The sequence below is a fragment of the Saccostrea cucullata genome, unplaced genomic scaffold (genome assembly GCF_032062105.1).
Source record: "Saccostrea cucullata isolate Sc308-1 unplaced genomic scaffold, CSIRO_AGI_Scuc_v1 ctg4810, whole genome shotgun sequence".
Classification (NCBI taxonomy): Eukaryota; Metazoa; Mollusca; class Bivalvia; order Ostreida; family Ostreidae; genus Saccostrea; species Saccostrea cuccullata.
In genome coordinates this window covers 92,603-114,661 of record NW_026938063.1, presented here as the reverse complement: position 1 = coordinate 114,661, position 22,059 = coordinate 92,603, and the positions used below count along the sequence as shown (strand labels likewise).

The 22,059-nt window shown below is 35.5% G+C and overlaps 3 protein-coding genes across 5 annotated transcripts; 2 read left to right on the top strand and 1 right to left on the bottom strand.

Moving 5' to 3' along the window:
- Positions 1-523: 523 nt before the first annotated feature.
- LOC134249355 (uncharacterized) lies at positions 524-4,003 on the bottom strand. The gene is made up of 4 exons (XM_062731715.1): positions 3,750-4,003; positions 3,523-3,622; positions 3,276-3,386; positions 524-762 (listed from the first exon to the last, which is right to left on the bottom strand). The coding sequence occupies exons 1-4, from the start codon at positions 3,881-3,883 to the stop codon at positions 553-555; spliced, it is 555 nt and encodes a 184-aa protein (XP_062587699.1). The 5' UTR covers positions 3,884-4,003; the 3' UTR covers positions 524-552.
- Positions 4,004-4,105: 102 nt separating this feature from the next.
- LOC134249350 (arginine/serine-rich coiled-coil protein 2-like) lies at positions 4,106-9,414 on the top strand. Of its 3 annotated transcripts, none has more exons than XM_062731709.1 (9): positions 4,106-4,222; positions 4,534-4,729; positions 5,087-5,157; positions 6,307-6,606; positions 7,024-7,226; positions 7,349-7,515; positions 7,865-8,004; positions 8,735-8,860; positions 9,129-9,410. In XM_062731709.1, the coding sequence occupies exons 1-9, from the start codon at positions 4,151-4,153 to the stop codon at positions 9,390-9,392; spliced, it is 1,539 nt and encodes a 512-aa protein (XP_062587693.1). In that variant the 5' UTR covers positions 4,106-4,150; the 3' UTR covers positions 9,393-9,410. The 3 variants fall into 3 exon arrangements, with proteins under 3 accessions (XP_062587693.1, XP_062587691.1, XP_062587694.1); XM_062731707.1 differs by having other exon boundaries at positions 5,084-5,157; positions 9,129-9,407; XM_062731710.1 differs by lacking the exon at positions 4,106-4,222 and adding an exon at positions 4,851-4,905 and having other exon boundaries at positions 4,606-4,729; positions 5,084-5,157; positions 9,129-9,414.
- Positions 9,415-11,957: 2,543 nt separating this feature from the next.
- On the top strand, positions 11,958-20,967 carry LOC134249352 (starch-binding domain-containing protein 1-like). Its single transcript, XM_062731712.1, has 3 exons — positions 11,958-12,126; positions 17,686-17,922; positions 20,756-20,967. The coding sequence occupies exons 1-3, from the start codon at positions 11,973-11,975 to the stop codon at positions 20,965-20,967; spliced, it is 603 nt and encodes a 200-aa protein (XP_062587696.1). The 5' UTR covers positions 11,958-11,972.
- The last annotated feature ends 1,092 nt before the right edge of the window (positions 20,968-22,059 follow it).

Genomic DNA, 22,059 nt, shown 5'->3' with positions numbered 1-22,059 from the left:
AACTCATTATCTTGAATTTGTTAGGACCAAGAAACAAGAGGCCCATCAGCCATATTGGCACAATGCTCAGTGATTCTTAAATATAGATTTTTAAATATTTTTCCTAAATATTTCAATGTAAAATTTTAATTCCCTTTTGTGTCCTTACCCTTTCAACCGGGGAAGGAGGATATACCTAGGAAAGCTTCCACAAAAGTTTCATTATTTTTGGACCAGTGGTTCTTGAAAATAAGATTTTTGATGACCTCACCACTTTTAGTCTTTTCTTAATTATATCCCCTTTGACATTGCCCTTCATTTAAAGGATTTAAACTCCTCTTCCCTCAAGGATGCTTTGTATTAACTTTGGTTAAAATTGGCCCAATAGTTCTTTTGAAGAAATTGAAAATATTAAAAGTTTACAGATGTGTGATCAGTAAAGTTAGAAAAAAAAAAATTAGAAAATATCAATTAATTTATATCGAGGGTAAAAAAAAATTTGGAGTTCCAAATCACTCGATTCACTACAACATATCTAATGGTTTTCGATTTCTATGTTCAAGATACTAAAGTTCAACTGTATTCATACAGAACTGCTGTCTTTAGTGATACATACCTTGGATCAAAAGCTTTGCCACACATGGGACATTGTGAAACAGTACTTGCACTGGGTACTGGTTCCTGTTGTGCTTCCTGTATGAGTGATCTTCCTTGATCATCCTGCAGGTCTGAAGTTTCTGGTATACTATTTTTCCTTTCATTTTTTGTATTAGCTGTCAAGCACTAAAATAAAGAATTGTAAAACTAATTTACCTATTAATATAAGACTGCAGTGAAAATACAGTTGTAGCTAACATGCTTAATATAATGAATTGGCACTAAAGTGACGTGATTTTCATTCCCCAGTGACTTTCTTATATATTGTAATTTTTAAACTTGACTGATATAATGAATTACACTTATAACAAAGCAAAATCATTCATCCCTGGCACTTTGTTACAAGCATGTTTTACTGTGCATTAGTAATTCCATTTCACAATTTATTTCATCAAGAAAACATAGGTAATCAGAGATTACAGAGCTCACCTCAACGAATGTTGTCTTTAAGTAAGGCAAAGTCACACAATTAACCAACAAGAAGTGTACATTCCAAAATTGAAAATATTTAAGCAATTTTAATCTGATTTTGAAATAGAACTACATAAAAAATTTAAACTAGTTCTTCTTCATGAAAATGTAATTAAAATCCAGCATCTGAAGCAAATTTGAGAGTTTTCATCTCTTGATGCAACATTTGTGCAAGTTTGGTTTATACAATGTTATATAAGCCTTATAGTTTTTTGGTAATAGACCTGCACCCATAACTTTTACCTGGTCTATTATCTGAAAATGTATGTCGAATTCAGCATCTGAAGCAAGTCCATTAGTGTGCATCCTAAGATGTATCATCCATGCAAGTTTGCTCATTATAGGGCTCACAGTTAATTGGAAATGAAACATGCATCAAAAACTAACATTTTCACTCATCAACAAAAAGTAGGTCAGATTCAGCATCCGAAGCAAGCCCAATAGTATGCATCCTTATATGTATCATCCACGCAAGTTTGGTCATTAAAGAACTCATAGTTACTTGGAAATGAATCATGCACCAAAAACTTTAACCTATTCACTCAACTGGAAAATGTAGGTCAGATACAGCATCCGAAGCAAGCCTGGTAGTATACATCCTTATATGTATCATCCATGCAAGTTTGGTCAACATAGGGCTTATAGTTACTTGGAAATGAAACCTGCACCAAAAACTTTAACCTGTTCACTCAACTGGAAAATGTAGGTCAGATTCAGCATCCGAAGCAAGCCCAGTAGTATGCATCCTTAGATATATCATCCATGCAAGTTTGGTCAACATAGGGCTTATAGTTACTTGGAAATGAAACCTGCACCCAAAACTTTAACCTGTTCACTCAACCGTAAAATGTAGGTCAGATTCAGCATCCGAAGCAAGCCCAGTAGTATGCATCCGTAGATGTATCATCCATGCAAGTTTGGTCAACATAGGGCTTATAGTTACTTGGAAATGAAACCTGCACCAAAAACTTTAACCTGTTCACTCAACCGTAAAATGTAGGTCAGATTCAGCATCCGAAGCAAGCCTGGTAGTATGCATCCGTAGATGTATCATCCATCCAAGTTTGGCCAACATAGGGCTTATAGTTACTTGGAAATGAAACCTGCACCAAAAACTTTAACCTGTTCACTCAACCGTAAAATGTAGGTCAGATTCAGCATCCGAAGCAAGCCTGGTAGTATGCATCCGTAGATGTATCATCCATGCAAGTTTGGTCATTGTAGGGCTCTATAGTTACTATGGAAATGAAACCTGCACCCAAAACTTTAACCTGTTCACTCAACCGTAAAATGTAGGTCAGATTCAGCATCTGAAGCAAGCCTGGTAGTATGCATCCGTAGATGTATCATCCATGCAAGTTTGGCCAACATAGGTCTTATAGTTACTTGGAAATGAAACCTGCACCAAAAACTTTAACCTGTTCACTCAACCGTAAAATGTAGGTCAGATTCAGTATCCGAAGCAAGCATGGTAGTATGCATCCGTAGATGTATCATCCATGCAAGTTTGGTCAACATAGGGCTTATAGTTACTTGGAAATGAAACCTGCACCCAAAACTTTAACCTGTTCACTCAACCGTAAAATGTAGGTCAGATTAAGCATCCGAAGCAAGCCTGGTAGTATGCATCCTTAGATGTATCATACATGCAAGTTTGGTCAACATAGGGCTTATAGTTACTTGGAAATGAAACCTACACCAAAAACTGCACCAAAAATGTTAACCTGCTCCAAAAACATTAACCTGGTCATTCCTTTGCTGAAATTGCAGCATCTGAAACTTTGACTGGTACAATGAAACACACTAGAACCATCTTCCATGCATGTCTAATCAATATAGGACATAGAAGTACTTAAAAAGAAAACTGCTCCAAAAAACTTTACCTTAACCTGGGACGCCGACGCCGACACCGACACCGACGCCGACGCCGAGGGTATTACATAAGCTCCCCCAACTTCGTTGAGGTGAGCTAAAAAGCAAATTAATTGAAAATAATTATCATAAATCCAAATTATACAGGAACTACAATGAAAATGCCATCTGAATAAGATTTTGACTGCTTTTTAATCCTATGATGTCTTTAATCTTTGACAGAAGACATCCATCAATAAAAAAATAACATTCTAAGGCAATCAGTATCTTATTTAATTATACTGCATGTCACTCACTTTTTCCAGGATACCATGAGACTGTGGCTTCCGTTTTCTACACAGACGACACATGGGTGGGAATGGTGTCAGTTCTCCTATGGGCTTTTTCTTAGTGACATTGTCTTCCAGCTACAAAAGTTTTATTGTTTATTTTTATCTTCCATAAGCATGATAAGAGATAATCTAGCCATATTCTCTTTAAAAAAACACTTGCCACAGAAAGCATATTCATTTAGAGAGATATACAAATAAAATATAAACAAACCTTCTTATTTGGTATGAATGGAGGGAAAGGTGAGAGCTTGGTTGTAATTGGCAGTGGTTGCAAATTTTTTTCTGGCAGTGATTGAACATTTTCTTTGGATCTTCAAAACAAATCAGCTAAAATGGTTAGTGCCTATTAATCAAGCAAAGGCCTATGAATTAAAGAGCTACAGATATGATTGATGACCAAACTCAAGATTTATTTTGAACTTATAGGCTTAGGTATACCTGTCATTCGCTTTGTTTTTTATATCGTCAACTCTATTGTTGCAAGATAAATTGCTTGATTTTAGAGCAGTCTCAACAGACGGCTTTTCCTCATTTGTAGGGCCAAGTTTTCGCTTTAGACTTAGTCGCTTCATTCTACTTTCACTTTCACAGAAAGTAAAATTTGGAACAGTCCCAACGAAAATAAGTCTTTAAAGACATGTTTTGTGATTCGGATTATCTGTTTTGTAAAGAAAATCTTTAAACTAGTATTCCAAAACACATCAAAGATATTTGAATAGAAACATTCTTTTCACTCACTAACTCAGTAACTTAGAAGGACCAAGTGTGCGCACGAATGTAGCCGGAAGTTGACGTCTGGAGGTCGTTCAAGATTGGTGCGCAGAAGAAGCTACGCCAGAATGGATCTCTTAGCTAATTATGATGACGATGGCGAGAAATCACAAAGCTCCAGCAGTAATAAACAAGATCGGGTATAGTTTTTGAAAATATATGCTAAATTATGTTTCTTGATTTCTTAGTACTGTTTATAAATGAAGGAAACAAAATGTCCTATTTTTTTTCAAAATGGCGGCTTTCCACCATTTACTTTGAAAACGGAAGTAAATTTTGTATCATGAAAAATCTCCGGTGTTTTTAATTACTTTACTATTTCAACTGTAGTTTTAATCTTTTTTTAATTGCTAAAAAGCTTTGAGAATTTTTTTCAATATTGTTAAAAAGTTTACAAAGTACACATGCATGAAAATGATTCTATGAGGCCTATTTTTTTTTTTAATGATAGGTTGATGCATCGTCCAGCCTGCAGGCTGAATGGGAATCTTTTGAGAAAATGATCTCAGGTCTAAACGAAGACACGGAAAAGCCAACATCTGTAAATGACTTCCTTCAGGCCGGAATAGTGGCATATCCAGGCTCATTCAAAAACAACACAGAAAATGAAAAGGAGGGGAATGGATCATCAAGTTCTGGGGAAGAAGGTGAAAGTTCAATTAAGCATTAAAATGAATTATGTAAATATATGTACTATTTTAAAACCACTTTCATTAGAGTTAGTTAACAATTTCAAACAATATTTACATTATATATCTTGTTTGATAGCTTATATCAATTCATACTGATACTTGGAAGACACATTTTCATAAAAGAAAAACAGGTTAGTTACCATGAGTAAAACTACAGTAATGGTTAATTATCATTAATTCTTTCATTTTGGTATTATAATAAAACTTTTAGTGCAAGTCAAAAATGTGTATTTGATGTCTAGTATTCATTATTACAGTAAATTATATATTTTTTAAAAAAGTTTCTTAATTATTCATTATTCTTTACAGCAGAAGGCCCTAAAAAGTCCAGATCATTTGCTGAAGATGTAATGAAGCTATTCAGATCTGAATTTGTTGAAGAGGTAAAGAAAAGGAGAAAATATTTATAAGAAAAAAAGCAAATGACAGAGCAAAATTAAAATTAAATTCACAATTTTTTTTCAATATTTTAAACCCCATAGATTATACCAGTTACTTCTTTTTCAACCCAAAGAAACATGCCTTTGTTATTACATGATACTAATATGAACAGTAAAGCAATTTGCATTTTGTCCAAATTGTCTTTTGGATTCTTAAAAGAGGTATCCTTGTCCTTAGTGGTGGAAAATCTTCCCAGTTCACTGAATTTATAATTTCTCCACATTTGATAGGGTTTTCCAGTCCTTTAGAATGATTCCCATCATGAAAATGTGTATAAGGTGTTTTGGGTCCCCTCGTAACATTAAATATGAAAAAAAAGGTTTAAGGTTATTTTCTTCAATAATCTGACCTGCTATCTACATATCAATTAGGTTTACCTTACCATGTGATTGCTGCAAAGAAACACTGATTCAACATATAATGACGACAACAATCTCTCAAATTGTTGTTGTTTCCGTGATGGCGTGTGGGTAAGTAGATGGAAGAGGAGGTAACCAAAATTACAGTCTCGTGATGAGAAAAGTCAGATTCCTGTGCTGGAAAAGTTATCACAAACATTTCCTGTTTCTCATATCGTGTGACCCATATAACACATTTTATTCATATATTGACCTCAGACACGAGACATCACTTTTTGAACACACACATGTATCAAAGACATTTCTTTTTTGTCATATTAGATGACTGATATGATAAATATGGTTTTATTTATATGTTGACCTCTGACACAAGACTTCAAACTCTGAGAAACAAATTTTTATTTGTTTAAGAATCAAAATAAAACCAGTTTTGTATTCTTGTATTTTCGTTGACATAATCCCTTTATATCATTCTCAAAAGTCTAAGAAGTGCTCCATAACTTGACATTTTCTAGTTTTCTTGACCTGCCTTTCTTTTAATTTTTTTTTATTTACACAGTATAATGACAATGTATTTTTTAAAAACGGTTTTAGATGCAATTAGTGTTGCTGTATTTCTTTATTGATCAGTTTTTAGATATTTTAGATACTTTTCTCTGCTGTATTATCAGATGTTTTCAGCTGATAAAGAGTAATATACCAGGAATTAGTAGAAGGTTTTGTCTTTGGCAGGAACTAGACATGCCTCCCAGAGCCAGGTCATCCTCACACTCCTCTGGATCCTCCCACAGCAGTAGATCTGCCTCAGCCTCTCCATCCCCCGACAGACAGGAGGAAAAAGAGGAAGACGAGCAGGAGGAGGAACCAGAAAAAGACACCAGTAAAGAGGTTAAAGAAGACAGGAGGCCGTCCACAGAGGGTCAATCCAGTAGGAAGCGGTCTAGATCCAGGTCAAGGTCACGTACCAGACGGACGTCACATTCAAGAAAAAAGTCCCGATCCAGTCGCTCTAGATCAAGATCAAAGAGGAGGGTATGTGAAAATCTGCTCATAATAATTTGTCATGGATAACTTTTAAAGCTTTAATCTGCATGGTTTTATTTACCATTTGAACCTTAAAACAAGTAGTAATATCATGAATCTAAGAGTAACTGTAACTTTTGTATGTAGTATTTGTTTGTCTTTTGGGAAATTACACTTTACTGATAGAAGAAATTATAAATAATTCTGTGTATTCAAGTGATTTTCAGCACAATCCTTATCAATAAAATCGTAAAACAAGTGCCATTGCCAGAGTCTAAAATGCAAACAGTTTGTGTATGCAGTATTTGTTAGTATCTGTTTTGTTTTGATTGCAAATTTCTTTAATTTTAAAGTACCCAGAATGTTTTAGGTATTATGTGTCTGGTTAAAATGTATTAGAGTGAGCTGATGAAAAATGTATTACAGAGTCGAGACAGAAAAGGCAGCTCATCTCGCAGGAGACACAGACGCAGCAGATCTCGAGACAGAAAACACAGGAGACGATCCTCTAGAGACAGACATAGACACAAGAAAGATAGACGGAGAAGTCGAAGCAGGGACAGACATCGTAAAAGAAGCCACAGGAGTAGGTCTAGACACCGCAGCAGGTCACCACCGCACAAACACAGGTAAATTGTCACCTGTTAGTGTACTCAGCAGTACACAGCTTTGTATGTGTACTATTCTGGTAAAGTAATGATCTATCATATATCTAATAACAAATATTTGATTCCTCTGCTGTATTGTTTAGGTCTGGAAAGAGCCGTAGTCGCAGCAGAGACAGGGGGCATCATCCTGCTCCATCCTCCTCCAAACCTGAGGGAGAGAAGCATTTAACATTCAAAGAGAAGATGAGACAGCAGTTGTTGAAAGCCAGCAAATACTTACAGGCAGGGGAAGGAGGGCTGGAAGTGGATGGTAAGTACATCTACCAAATGATTCTTTCCTTAACAACTTTTTGTTTGCAAGAACTATTTTGTGCGTTTAAGTGAGAAATTTTGGTTCTCATGTTTGTACTCTTAAAGTTGATATTAAAAGAAAATTAGCCAACATTTGTGTAACTTTGTCTTGCTTATAAAAAATTAAATGAATAGCTCATAAAAATAAGGTATCAACTCATTCAAAATGGCCAATCTGTTATATAAACTTAAACTTCCTATTTCATACCTCCAAAATTATATGAAATTTACACTGAGAAATAATTTTTGTACATTACTCTTAGAGAGTAATTTATCTAAAAAATTATAGTTATATTTTTAAATTTTAGGAACTCCAAAGGAAAAGCCCAGCAATCTTCCATTAAGTGATGGACACAAGAGATTTTTTGAGGCTCTGGCTTCCTCCACACAGTCCAGTGTGACTCCACAGATGGCCCTCCTACACACAATGGCAGCAATGCACCAGAAGGTCAGTATCTGTAAAAACTAAATCAATATAAATAACAGGTATCTGATGTGAAACATATTTAAGGTGAATTCTACCATGTACTGAATGACCTTTTAATAACATTCATTTAAACAGAGATTATAATATTCCCTTTTGTCAAGTCTAAATTTTTATTTAAGGCTCTGAGATCAAAAGGTTCACTTTTTAAGGGAAAAATAAACTAAAAGTTTTTCTCATGACAATCGATGAGTGATTTGAAAATGAGTGATTCTTCTAGGGATGCAGGAACTAAAAAGACGATAAATGAACAAATCTGGTTTGTTCCCCTTTTGTGCTTCTTGTCTTTCTAAACACATTGTAATGAAAGAATTTTTAGGATTAAACATTTGTTTTGAGCATTGTGGCCTATGGGGCTCTTTAATAACATTGTTTTCATTGAAGGATTAATTGTAATTGAAACATTGAATCACAGATAAAGTGCAATCTCAGCTTCAAATTTTACAGGTTTATGAATGTATAAATAAGTCTTATTTAAAAGATACAGTCCACAGAGCAGTATTCATTGAATTCAATAATTTGTGGATAAGAAGTGTTCAAGAAATACATAATAGATTCCATGGCATACTAAAATAGTTGTTACTTTCCCTAATAATTTCTTGAAATAGTGCTTTTAACCAAATAATTACTTTCATTCACTGGTCATATGTGATATGTCTGTAAGTGTTTATAAGTAGTCTGATTCTGTTTGTAGGCTCAAGAAATGACAGGTGTTGCTGTTCCTAAGTATTATAACCCAGCAGCTGTGAATCCTCTGAAGTATGCTGAACAGGTCCAGAAAAGGAAATTATTGTGGTCCAAAGCTAAGGAGCATAAAGAGGTAAGGATATCTGATATACAGGAATTAAAAAAAACATCATTTTTACTCGGTGCATAGCTTCTCTAAAGAACAATATCATGTAAAGAAGAAAAGATGTGTTATTGCTATGTAGGAAAATGTGGCAGACCCACTGCTCAAGAAATCTATACAAGTGGCATTAAGATATTGATAACCATGGTTTTAATAGAGGATAAAGGAGATTATGATCAGTGGAAATATCAAAAATTTTAAGTATTAAAAGTTGTTTTTTTTTTATATTCTTAACCAGGACAAGGAAAAGGAGTGGCAACATACAGCCTTTAATCAGGATGAAAATGGAAAGATGGCGACAAAGTTTAAAAAGTTAATGGGCCTGAAAGAGGGGGCAGATGAGGGTATAGGTAGTGCAACAGTAGAGACAGAGGAACAGAAGAAAAAACGAGAGGAACTTTTCTCAAGACTAGATAAAGACTATGAGTTTGCTCGCATGACAACTCACACACAGAGGGGTGTAGGTTTGGGGTTCTCCTCGCAGGGAATCCAACCTCCCTAACCGTGCATAACATCCTGTATTTTTGTGAAGACATTCTCGTGACAATCTGGATCTTGATCATCCAAGAAATGATTGTCCTTAATCCCGACTTTTGATGTGTGAATCTATCTGTGAAGGTGAACAAGCTACTTGTGTTTTGTGAAAACCCACAGCAAAAGGATTTGAAATGTTCCAAAGTGATAATTCTATGTCATGAACCCAGAGTACTTCTAATGAAGGAATAGCAAATTTTTTATATAAACTTCAATTTAGTGGACTAGTTATTTGTATTTGTTTCATTTAGAACAATATACATGTAATTTTAATTTATTAAAAATTTTTACATGAAATGTTTTTGTTTTTACTTTAATTTATATTATTTTCAAGTATTATGTTTCAAAAAGAAAATGGCTGAACAAATTTCTGCACTTAGTATTTATAGCAAAGTTTTAATTAATAGAAGGACAAACACAATGTAGTTTTAACATCATTAATTATATTTTTCCAAGATTTTCCATACTGAAAGAAGTTTGTGGGACTTTTCAATGCCTATAAAAATGATACAAAATACCTCTTTGAAATTTGAGTTATATTTTTGTTTTCAATAGCGCTAAGATTTTCATCATTTGATATCTTTACACAAGTGACAACCGCTGTAAACCCCCACGTAGCTATGAACTTGCAATTCATGGTACAACGATTTGAAGTGCATGCAATATTAGTAATAAAGGGGAATAATCAGTCAGAAAGAGATGCACAAGACTGAAGTTACAGATCATAGGATCTAAGAGACAAGCTTCCTGCAATGTGGTACAGTTACTGGTATCTTAAAATTGTGTTTCGATAGTTCGTTTTACACTGTAAGACATTTCTCAATCACCAAACGTATACTACACATAAACTACCTTCAAATTAAGCTGTAGTATAAGGGTATACAACCTTATCCATAAATGGAACAAAAAGGCCTGAAATTTATCAGTATTAACTATTAACAGAGTACCAGTACACATCTCACAGTTCGAACATGCTAAATCATTGAGAAATCCACAAAATAATTTACCTTTGGTTTTGTTATATTTTTAGCCACACACAGTGACATACACAATATTTACATTCCACATATAATAAGTACGGTATGTGTGATCTACTGCATTTTGAAAACACCATATCATGGAGAGGTCTAAAGGTTAAAGCTTAAGGTAGTCCGATCCTCAGGTTTATAAAATTAGCAGTTAAGTAATCAAAAATACTCATAAAAGTATCTCTGAATCAACAAAGTTATGTAAATTTATCCGCAGTATTTCCTTAAAGTTAAAGATTAAAGTTAATCATATTATATAGGGAAAATTGTCAAATCTCCAATGTTTTTGCAGAAAAAGCGAATTGGAATATCAGCAATGCATTTTCTAATTGCAAATTGGTCAACAAATATATTTTAGATTAAAAAACAATAGGTATCCAGGCATTCAGAGAAATTGTTATGATTTTTATACGTATTTGGTATTTTCTATCTATTTCCGTTATGTATTCTATAATACATAGTGCAAAAGGCTTTTGCTATCATTGCAAGACACCACAATTCTTATTTCATATCATGCTAATAAGCATTGGTATCTAAGGCTGGATTCAAGAAAATCTTATTTCTCTAAAACTGTGTTAATTTTTTTGTCCTTTTATAGGGTACAAATGTCAACTTTTATGAGACCTTTTCTAAGACTTCCAAAAACCTTGAATCTTATAAAGATGAATAAAATGAAAATTATTGCATGAAAAATTTCATTTTCAAGCTTCAATTTTGATGCATTTCAAATTAAATATTAATTTTTGGAGTTATCCTTCCTGGCTGAGGATCGGATATCCTTAACACGACTGGTAAATGGGGGTACGCCATATTATATTCGATCATACTATCTAAGAAAACACTGGGTTATACCATCGCATTCATTTCACCAGACTTTATTGTCATGAGTATCGGCGTGGAATGGCGACACGTGTTTGTGCTGCTTGTCATGCACTGTGTTTGTTTTAATATTTTATTTTATCGCAGTTACGTAGAAGAAATATATTTTGTCGCTACCGGGTGCTGCTTAGCTAGCTGCAGATACTGCTTAGCATGCGTCCGCCTACACTGGTCACAGTTAAATACACTGAACAATGACTGAGTGTCCTCAGATATTATGATTAAGTGAATACTTTTACGAATCATGTTCAGTTTTAAAGCATGATTTTTATATTGACGTCACAAATGTTGAATAAAAGCAACGTCGTATAAGCAAAAATCCAAATAAATTTTGTTGGTAGTAGCTGTTGCAATGGCTCTTTCAATAACTAATTCATGTAAATTATCCACGATTTCACAACAAACTTTGGGGCCTACAATTTTCCTTGAATCTTCTGAATTTATACGAATTAGCCGCTATTAGCACCCCCACCCAGAACCAGAAAAGGTTTACCCACAAAAATTGACCCCCGCCAAATAAAACGATACCACTGTAAGCATTTTTTTTTTTACAGATATACTACTGATTCATAATTGGTAACCATGGAGTGTATATTATGACGTCATAATAGTGTTTAGATGAAACAGAAAAAACGTCGAAGATGAACAATGATATCGTAATAGATTCCCACGACAAATTCGTTTGGACCACTTTTCAGACGGAATTCGTTGTACAACATGAAGAACACGTAGTAGCCATCAGCGGGTCTCTGGTAGAAATTGGCCAATGGAACATTCGACAGGCTTTAATGTTAGGTAACTATAAATTTTATCAAGTAAATGTTTTTAATTGTTTTAATTTTTTAAAATTTCTTTCTGAATTGAATTCAAATAATTTTTTCCAAAATAAATAAAGAGAGTTGAAAAAAGAAATATTTTGATCAAGGTACTTTATTCTTTTTCGTGAATTTCAATAATTACTTGAGGACAGAAGTGACATTTTTATTAAGAAGTCAAATTTATATTCGAAGTAACCCTTTCGACCGAGCCTATGTATCGGGTATTAAATAAAACCCAATACATTTTTATAGAGGATGGGCTCACGTGCACAATTGCAACAGTCTCAGGGATTGACGGTGATACTTTCTGTGGTCCAGTGGCATAGCATCACATCGTTTTTGAAAGGGGGCAACCAGAGACATTTTTTTACTTGCTTGAAAACAGTTGACAAGCGAAAAAAGGACAATTACTCAAACTCGAAAATCCCATTTCGGTGGGGGGGGGGGGGGGGGTTCCGACAGGCAGCACCAAATTTTATTAATGCAATAATACATACTAGTATCCCTTATTTCACTTAACTGTAACAAAGATGGGGGGGGGGCTTTCAATGAACATTCCTTAGTAAATTGTAATGTTTAAAAAAAGGGTGGACAGCCCCCCCCCCCCCCCCTGTTTCTACGTGCCTGGTATCAGCGAACTTCGAATGACTTAAAACAACCGAAAATATTCCTAATACATTCCGGGGGGTATTTTTATTGTAAATGATGCATATATGATATCTCTAAATTACCCGGTATTAAGAAATAGATATGTTCTATGGTGACGTTCTTATATGAGTGAAAAAATCTCGAATGGGGCGTAAAAAAGCAAGCAAACACACATTCCATATGTGCTGTTCAAATTTCTTCCTTTTTATCTACATCTAAATGTATACTAGTATATTTCGCTTTTTCTAACCAATGTGCTCAGTTGAGCGATGTTGTCCATCGGCCTCTTTGTGTCTTTTTGTTGCATGACATAAAAAATTGGCAACGTATTGATTCAGGACCCCTGGTTTGCCAGGATGAAATGTACGCACTATACATATAGTACTAAAATACTTCTTTCTAATTTAAAGAAAATGGCAATTGGAATAAATTGAGAAAATCAGGATTTGTAAACTTCTAAATATTAGCAGCGTGTGCATTGTACAAGTATATGTGCTTATTACCTGTATACGTACTACCTACCACCACTGTTGCATTCGTTGCACGGAAAGCAATTTCTGTATTTTTTAAGAAAAACAAGAGGCTCATGGGCCACATCGCTCACCTGAGCACTGTGGCTAGGAAAAGTAGAAATTGGTTTATTATTGAAAAATTTAAATCCAAAAGTAGTCCCATGACCAATCATGGATTTGCTATTCTTGAGAAGATGATTTTTGAAGCCTTTTCCTCCTATATATTTCTATGTAAAACTTTAGTCGGCCATTTTGTCCCCGCCCTACCAAATAAACTGGGTAGCCAATAAACTTGAATCTACACTACCTCGGGATGCTTCCATATAAATATGATGAATTATGTCTTTGTCATTCTTGAGAAGAAGAATTTTAAAGAATTTTCTTATATATTAATATATTTTCTATGTAAAACTTTGGTCGGCCATTTTGGCCCCGCCCTACCCCCGGGGGTCATGATTTGAACACACTTTAATCTACACTACCTGGGGATGCTTCCGTATAAATATGATGAAATATGGCTTTGTCATTCTTGAGAAGAAGATTTTGTAAAAAATTTCCTATATATTACACTACCCCAGGATGCTTCCACATAAGTTTCAGCTTTCCTGGCACAGTGGTTCTTGAGAAGAAGATTTTTAAAACATGCCACCAAATTTTTATTAATTCCCAATTATCTCCCCTTGAATGAGGGCGTGGCCCTTCATTTGAACAAACTTAAATCCCCTTCACCCAAGGATGCTTTGTGGCAAGTTTGGTTAAAACTGGCCCAGCGGTTCTTGAGAAGAAGTCGAAAATGTGAAAAGTTTACAGACAGACACACGGACAGCTAGACAGACGGACGCCGGACAAAATGTGATCAGAAAAGCTCACTTGAGCCTTCGGCTCAGGTGAGCTAAAAAGCATTTGTTGTTAACAAGGTACATGTACGTATCGTCGCTGTAATATCAAAATGTCGTAAGTCGATTTTTGGCGGGAAATTTTTATTGCTATTTTGGAATCTGCAATGTCAAATACATATTCTGTCAAAACGTCAAGTCTCTAGGCCAACTAGAAAGTGAGTTACAGACGTGTGATAAAAGCGCGTATGTCCATTGGATGCATTTTTTTTTCTGACAAAAGGTCGTATGTCTTTGGGCATTGACAAAGATGTCACTGGCAGTCTGATATCAAAGGAAAAATTTTAGTACATGCAATCAATTTATGAGTATGTTAATTCATAAAATACATTTTAGAGCGTTCTAATATCAGATTCGTATGCTTACAATACATTGAAAGGGTTTGTTTCAATGCTTTTCTGGAGATACGACAATTTGTACTGACAAAACATCCAGGACAGAAAGGAAAACAGAAGACATACGACATTTTGAAAAAATATGTTTTTTGTCTCTCCTGAAAAGTTGGGATTTTTGACTTACGACAATTTGATATTACAGCGACGGTATGCAACCCCTGACCATGCATTTCCTTGTACTACATGGATGATGTGTGCTGCAGTTTCATTATACTGACTTTCGTTTATTAATTTAATATAGTGACGCCGTCAACGAATTAATAACTAGAAATTGACAATTATCATCAATTTTGCTGGGGGGGGGGGGTTCAGATTGGATTGTTAAAATTCTGCATTCTTTTTGAATACCCTTTTATTCAAGATTCCTGAATACAGAAGTTTTTACCTCATTTCAAAAAGTGCTGCACTAAAAAGTTAACTTTCAAAATTGTAAAGTGTCGAAGTGGGGACGGATCTTGCTGGACGTTTTGCATATATATAGCTACATGTACACTGCACGCTTACCAAGGTCCCTAGAACTGCCTTGTCCTTGAGTTTCACGCTGTTTAATCGCGGTATTGTTTTTGTCGTACCATTTAAAACATGTTTATCGAGCAAATCTGAGGCATGCATTAGTAATATAAATATGTCTGTCGAGGGTGAGGTTGGATTAATCTGTATAAGCTTTGAGACGCAGTATAAGACAGATGTACACAGCAAATGTTTGGCTGTTTGTGGTTCTTTGCCTGCGATTGGAAACTGGGATGTTAAAAATGCAGTCATTGCAGGTGGGATCGTTATTATATGTCTATGTATAGAGTCTTTAATTGTGATTTATACATACATAATTATATTAACTGGATTTGAAACCGTATTCACTGGGGGATAATTTCGTGAGCAGCGGGGAATGTGACGTCAATTAAACGTTATGAGAGTCAATTATAGATTATATTATCCAGACATTACACACTGATGTCATATAGAATTAATCTAGAAGGAAAAACACGGAAGTTTCACCATAGTGTCTGAACATTTTTTTTTTCTTGATTTCATTTTGAAAGTCTATCTCATTAGTCATATTTACATATTTTAGGACAATAAAAGCTTCAAGTTGATTCGATACGCAAGAATGTACTCTACAAACGACAAGTTTCTAAATCGAGATAAGCTATTGACAAATAACTTGATGAAACAAGAATAGGAACATTCTTATTCATCCATGGTACCTAGTCATCATTCCGGATCATGACAAGAAGATTAAGGCAAGTGTGACCGGTGGCAGGGGATGCTTACTCCTAAATGATACCTGAACCCACATCTGGTGTTTTTAGAGACCCGTCCCTGCTGTGCTCCCGACCTCCCGTATTGTTTTAATGGACTTGAATTTAATTGCTATTCGTAGTCTCCATATTTCATTATTGAAAAGAATGTGATTATGACGTCATTAATCGAATGCTAAAAATCATATGCCGATGCGTTGTAAGAGTATTTAAGTCCAGAGAGAGACCGCAGAATCGTGAAACTCACATTGACCAAATATTTGGAGAACAGCATACTAATCTGGTTGTACAATTTTTGTTCAAGAATTTACTAAAAACGAACAAACAAAAACAGATGTAATGTAGAGTTAAACTTGCATGACTTAAAGTACACGAAAATGTTATATATGTTCAATTATGTAGAGTTTTTAAGCCTGTTAACTGCAACTTGTTGTCAACTATACGAAAAGCAAATATTAAGGTCATGAGTAAATATTGCAAACAAAACACAAATCGAAATTTATTCAAAAGATAATTCTTATGTTGGCCCCTGGGATCTTTATTTTGACGTCACAATGCAAACGATGCAATCAACGTCACAATCTGCATAGTTTCACACTTTGTTTCCGTCGTCGTCACCAGAAGCCATGGTTGGGTTAGAAATAGTTTGTGATTACATGCTCCCGGATAATAGTTTGGCCCTAGCAATAAGTGGGTCTATCAAGGAATTCGGTAGCTGGAATATTAAAGAGGCCCAAATAGCAGGTAGATATATAATCAATTGCTGGAATCTTTTTGATAGTTATTAAAATTTTATATGTTGCCAAGGGGTTGAAGGACGTGGGGTAGTCTTTCTTCCATTGTCTTTCTCCATTTTACAGACTTTCTGCTTTTACCCTTTCATAAATTTAATACTCGTGTCGTTTACTAATTATTTTGAAATTCATTCAATTGTCATGTACTGGTACTCATTATTTGAATTTCTAATAATAATACTAATAAAAATTAGTAAACGACACTTCTGACACAAGATCTCATTTGACAGTAATGTCTGTCGACCGCAATGAAGACATGTTCAATCGTTGCAATATGCCATTGATTGAAATATATTGTGATTTAAATTTATTGCAAGTCGAGATATGTAACCGGGTTATCATTTTGTCTTTATTCTGTAATTGTGCCTTTTTATTTAAAGTTTGGGTTCAGGGTTATTGCTTTGTTCCTGGTAATATAGACTTGGCTCGAATAAATGAAAGAAGTGAACCCCTTGAGTTTCGTAGGCGTCGGGACCGGGGGGGGGGGGGCACTTTTTTGCAAAGATAGACATAATATAGGCATTGAACATTGTGGCGTAGGTTTAGCCCAACCTTTCAACAGGCACGATGCAGTTTAGATCAAAAAAGATAAGTGAATGTAGTTTGGAAAAAAAAATTGGCACTGAAAGAAGTTTGATCCCCCCCACCCCATCCCACTCCAGGGCTTTGGACACGTGTACTTTTTCTATTTTTTTTTTTTTTATTTTGCTTGTCTATTTTTTTTTTGCAGGTTTGGATTTTTTTCCTGTTACACTTAGCCACCCTTTCAATGCCAATGAGCTTAGATTGTAACCTTAGTATCTGAGTGAAATATATTTTTAAAAAAAGAAGAAGAATGTATTCTGGAGACAAAATTATATTTAACGATTCTTTTGAGCAATCCTATTTAGATATTTTAAGAGTTCATATTCATACATGTATATCATGTATTTCTTGACTCCACAGTTTGAGCTTCGAGTGGAGTTAATTTGTTCATGTGTGGAAAGGTGACTTACTTACGTATGTATATTTAATTTCTTTCTCATTATGTAGATGAAAAACCAGAAAACTCTGGAAAATGGATAGTATCACTCCATGTACCTGCTAATGTAAAATTCGAATGGAAGTGGGTAGTGGTATGGCGGAACACCCGCATCGCTTTCCGATGGGAGGAGCGTCAGAATAGAGTAACAGAAGTCGGGGAGCGCGGTTTCGTGTGTCACGCCTACTGGAATTGTGATCCGACATACGAATTCCTACCAGAATCACCGAGTATCAACACAGATAAAGGTAAAGGAGGGGCTAACATAATCTCAGCGAGGTCTCTTGCTGAGATAAGGACTAACACAGAGAGAAAATCGTGTTTAAAATATTTCATGTGTAATTTTTTTACTCTTATTTTTTTATTGGGGGGGGGGGGGGGTTAAAGGTCAAAGTATGTCAATTATTTGTTAGCTAAAGGTCAAACTTGAAAGGACAAAGTCCTAACAGATTTTTGACTGTTTTAGAATACTAGTAGTTAGATGATGCCCTTCACTTAGGGCCATTGAGCAGTGAGGGATTTTTTTCGCGTGGCAGCACTTATACTGCGACACAGGACCTCGGTTTATACGGTCTTATCCGAGGGACCAGTATCCACTTTCCGCAGTGAGAATCGAACCCGCTGAGTAACGATCAACTTCTTACTCCGCTATACTCTAGAGCATACGGTCTAACCACTGCGCCTTGCGACGACCACAATAAGTCAGTCAGACAAACAAAATCACTGTGTCCATTGCATGCCACAAACCATGTGCAGTGTACATGTATTCATTAATTTGGGTTTTTAAAATTCTGGTCCGTTGTCCCTGCTTTGAGAGCTGCCCTCCTTCTGTCATACTAACATCTCCTTCCCCCAACGAGGGCGCGCTTGATTTGTCTACACCATATTTAGCTGCAGAACTGTAGCTCTACGTAAAAATATATTTATAGACCGCAGAGCTACAGAGCGACCCATTGTAAAAATTGTATATTTATTGCGCACAAAAAGTTGCGCTTAGATCTGGATTAATTCTTCCAAATTCTTACCTCAATCTCAAAAATGATAGATTTTTAAAAAATACTTAACTCCTCTTTGAAGTACCCACGTAGTTGACATCCGCACATAGTGCGTTGGACCGAATTATCTTGCTAACCAAAATGGCAGTATAAACAGCAGATATTTATGATAATATCAAATTCAGACCCAGAGGGGCTATAAACAACAATTATAAGGAATGTTTTGATGTGGAACCAGTGAAAGAATATGTTAGGAAGACAGGATTAGTAATGTTTTGAGATGACAGTTTAAAAACATGGAAAAATAAATCGAGAAACAGCGCACTTTTTTGTGCGCAATAAATATACAGTTTTTATACCCCCCGCAAACGAAGTTTGGGGGGTATATAGGAATCACCTTGTCCGTCTGTCCGTCTGTCTGTCTGTCCGTCTGTCTGTGCAATCGTGTCCGGTCCATATCTTTCTTACAGAGGGACATTAGAATCTACTACTCCAGACAAAGATTGCCCATGACCCAAGGGTGTGTCATGACCTTGACCCAAGGTCATTTGTGGAACTTCAAGGTCACTGGAAGAAAAATTTCATAATTCGTGTCCGGTCCATATCTTTCTTGTGAATAAACTTGGTAGGTTCTCATTTCACACAAAGATTGCCCATGACCCAAGGGTGTGTCATGACCTTGACACAAGGTCATTTGGGGAACTTCAAGGTCACTGGAAGAAAAATTTCATAATTCGTGTCCGGTCCATATCTTTTTTTACGAATAAACTTGGTAGGTTCTCATTTCACACAAAGATTGCCCATGACCCAAGGGTGTGTCCTGACCTTGACCCAAGGTCATTTGGGGAACTTCAAGGTCACTGGAAGAAAAATTTCATAATTCGTGTCCGGTCCATATCTTTATTGTGGATAAACTTGGTAGGTTCTCATTTCACACAAAGATTGCCCATGACCCAAGCGTGTGTCATGACCTTGACCCAAGGTCATTTGGGGAAGTTCAAGGTCATTGGAAGAAAAATTTCATAATTCATGTTGGTCCATCTCTTTCTTATTGATAGGTTGTCGTTTCACAAAACGATTGCCCATAACCTAAGGTAGTGTCGTGACCTTGACCCAAGGTCATTTGGGGAAGTTCAAGGTCACTGGAAGAAAAATTTCATAATTCGTTTCCGGTCCATCTCTTTCTTATTGATAAACTTGGTAGGTTCTCATTTCACACAAAGATTACCCATGACCGAAGGGTGTGTCTTGACCTTGACCCAAGGTCATTTGGGGAAGTTCAAGGTCACTGGAAGAAAAATTTCATAATTCATGTCTGGTCCATATCTTTCTTGTGGATAAACTTGGTAGGTTCTCATTTCACACAAAGATTGCCCATGACCCAAGGGTATGTCATGACCTTGACTCAAGGTCATTTGGGGAAGTTCAAGGTCATTGGAAGAAAAATTTCATAATTCGTGTTTGATACATATCTTTATTATGGAAAAACTTACTTCTGAAAAACCCAGCGGGGGGTATTTTGTCACGTTTGGACAGTTCTAGTTTCAATTGGTGGCACTGCAGCTCTCCGGTCTGTCAAAAAAAATTTTCGGAGAGCTACAGTTCTGCAGCTACACCATATTACATCCGGTGTAGACAATTTACACCTTTTTAGAAACGTTTTTCTGGTTTACAGAAATCCTCGTAAATTTGTGGGACGAAAATGTCATGCTTCATTAAATTTTTCAGTTTGTAATCGTTAATGAATTAATTTTGTGGATTACTTATATGAGGCCCCTGGGTCACAAGCTCACCTGAAATTCTATGCAATTGATACGTTAATGTGTGTAATCTTTGGAATGCCATTGGACTTCTTCATTGAGTTATTAAAGTACGGAAAAGACACTCTCACTGAAGAAGGATGGACGGACTGGATAAACAACGTACATCCGTCGGAAGCCTTCCCCGTCGATGTGGAAGTTCCCAGGAGTATACCAGGGTTCCCTGCCACCAGAAATCAAACGTCTCGTATATCTGACCATTAGCAGCAAATGCTTTATAACGATGTTTTAGTTGTTCTTATATAGATGATACAATTTATTTGTAGGTGATAACTGGACAGCTGAAGATGATAAACTGCTAGAAAAGCTTCCTGATGATGAGACACTCGATGATAAACAGAGTCGTAAAAACGTTTTTGTAATTGCTAATTACATCCGTGATCTGGGCTGCCTGGTATCATGGTCACTGCAGAGTCTCAAAACCAAAGTGATGTCATTCTTTTATGGAGTGGGAGGACTTTTCCGGCGGAGCAATTAAACTTGATTATTGCACACAATGGACGTATAGCTGTGATTATATCTAAACTGTGTTCACTTGTGCATGCATGAATTATATTCATGTATATTTTTATTGCTTTATGCAAAAGAGAGGAACTGCTACAATTTTATTATCATTACCCATTAGTCGAGTATTTTAAATATTAAGGTTATACCCAGTATTCAAATCTTGTCTTATGAAACATAATTTATGTTCAAAAAAGTAAATAATGATTAATTTTTAACGTATTTATGCACTGAAGGTAGATTTTTGTATAGAGTGAAATAAAGGACTGATGATCATCATTTCCCCTTCTTGATACATTATTCCTTATTGTGATAAAGTATTAATATCATTTGACTACTTTATCATCAACTCGACGAATTTTGCCAGCCTACAAGTAATCGATGTACATGTACACGGGTAAAAAAATTGGAACAATATCTCTTCAACAGATGCTCAATCTTATATATACTTGTAACTCTTTTTGACAATAGCAGTCAGAACTCGATTTCATTTTGTCAGTGAGAGAGTTGTAGAAATAACGAGATGTGTTTTTGAAACACTATGCAGCCGGCGGCAACACCGTTCAAAAAAGCTATTTGTAGCATATACTTTTGGTCACAGTCAGAGGCCAACTTTTTTCAATGCCAAATTCTTTCCGTACAAATTTTTTGGGCATACAGTACTAAATTTCCACGATATTACATTACTGTAGTAGGAGGGGGGCGTAACCAGCCTTTCAATTAACATTTTTATAGTAAAAGTAGTGTTGGGAAAAAGTGGGGGGGGGGGTCAAAAATGGATAATATATTTTTAAAAATAGACGGAAGAAGTGTTTTTGTTTAGTTGTTAAATAGCATTTAGTTGTTAAGTAGCAACTATTCAATTTAAACCTGTGCAACGGATCATTGATTTCCGATCATAAGATAGATATGCACTTTGCTAAATTTAGATTTATAAATCGAAAATACTGCCCAGGTTACATTATCAATTTTAACTGGTAAGTAGTCTTACACTATTATATCAATTGAGGAGATGTGTGATAAAAAAGACCACGAAGTGTCTGTAGGCACTGTACTCAGACTGAAG

Coding starts and splice junctions, on each gene's coding strand:
- LOC134249355 (XM_062731715.1), bottom strand. CDS start 3,883: ATGAAGCGACTAAGTCTAAAGCGAAAACTTGGCCCTACAAATGAGGAA. Junction 3,387..3,522: donor CATTCATACCAAATAAGAAG/GTTTGTTTATAT, acceptor AAACTTTTGTAG/CTGGAAGACAATGTCACTAA. Junction 763..3,275: donor CTCATGGTATCCTGGAAAAA/GTGAGTGACATG, acceptor TCTTTATTTTAG/TGCTTGACAGCTAATACAAA.
- LOC134249350 (XM_062731707.1), top strand. CDS start 4,151: ATGGATCTCTTAGCTAATTATGATGACGATGGCGAGAAATCACAAAGC. Junction 5,158..6,306: donor GATCTGAATTTGTTGAAGAG/GTAAAGAAAAGG, acceptor TGTCTTTGGCAG/GAACTAGACATGCCTCCCAG. Junction 7,227..7,348: donor TCACCACCGCACAAACACAG/GTAAATTGTCAC, acceptor TGTATTGTTTAG/GTCTGGAAAGAGCCGTAGTC.
- LOC134249352 (XM_062731712.1), top strand. CDS start 11,973: ATGAACAATGATATCGTAATAGATTCCCACGACAAATTCGTTTGGACC. Junction 12,127..17,685: donor TCGACAGGCTTTAATGTTAG/GTAACTATAAAT, acceptor CTCATTATGTAG/ATGAAAAACCAGAAAACTCT. Junction 17,923..20,755: donor GAGTATCAACACAGATAAAG/GTAAAGGAGGGG, acceptor ATTTATTTGTAG/GTGATAACTGGACAGCTGAA.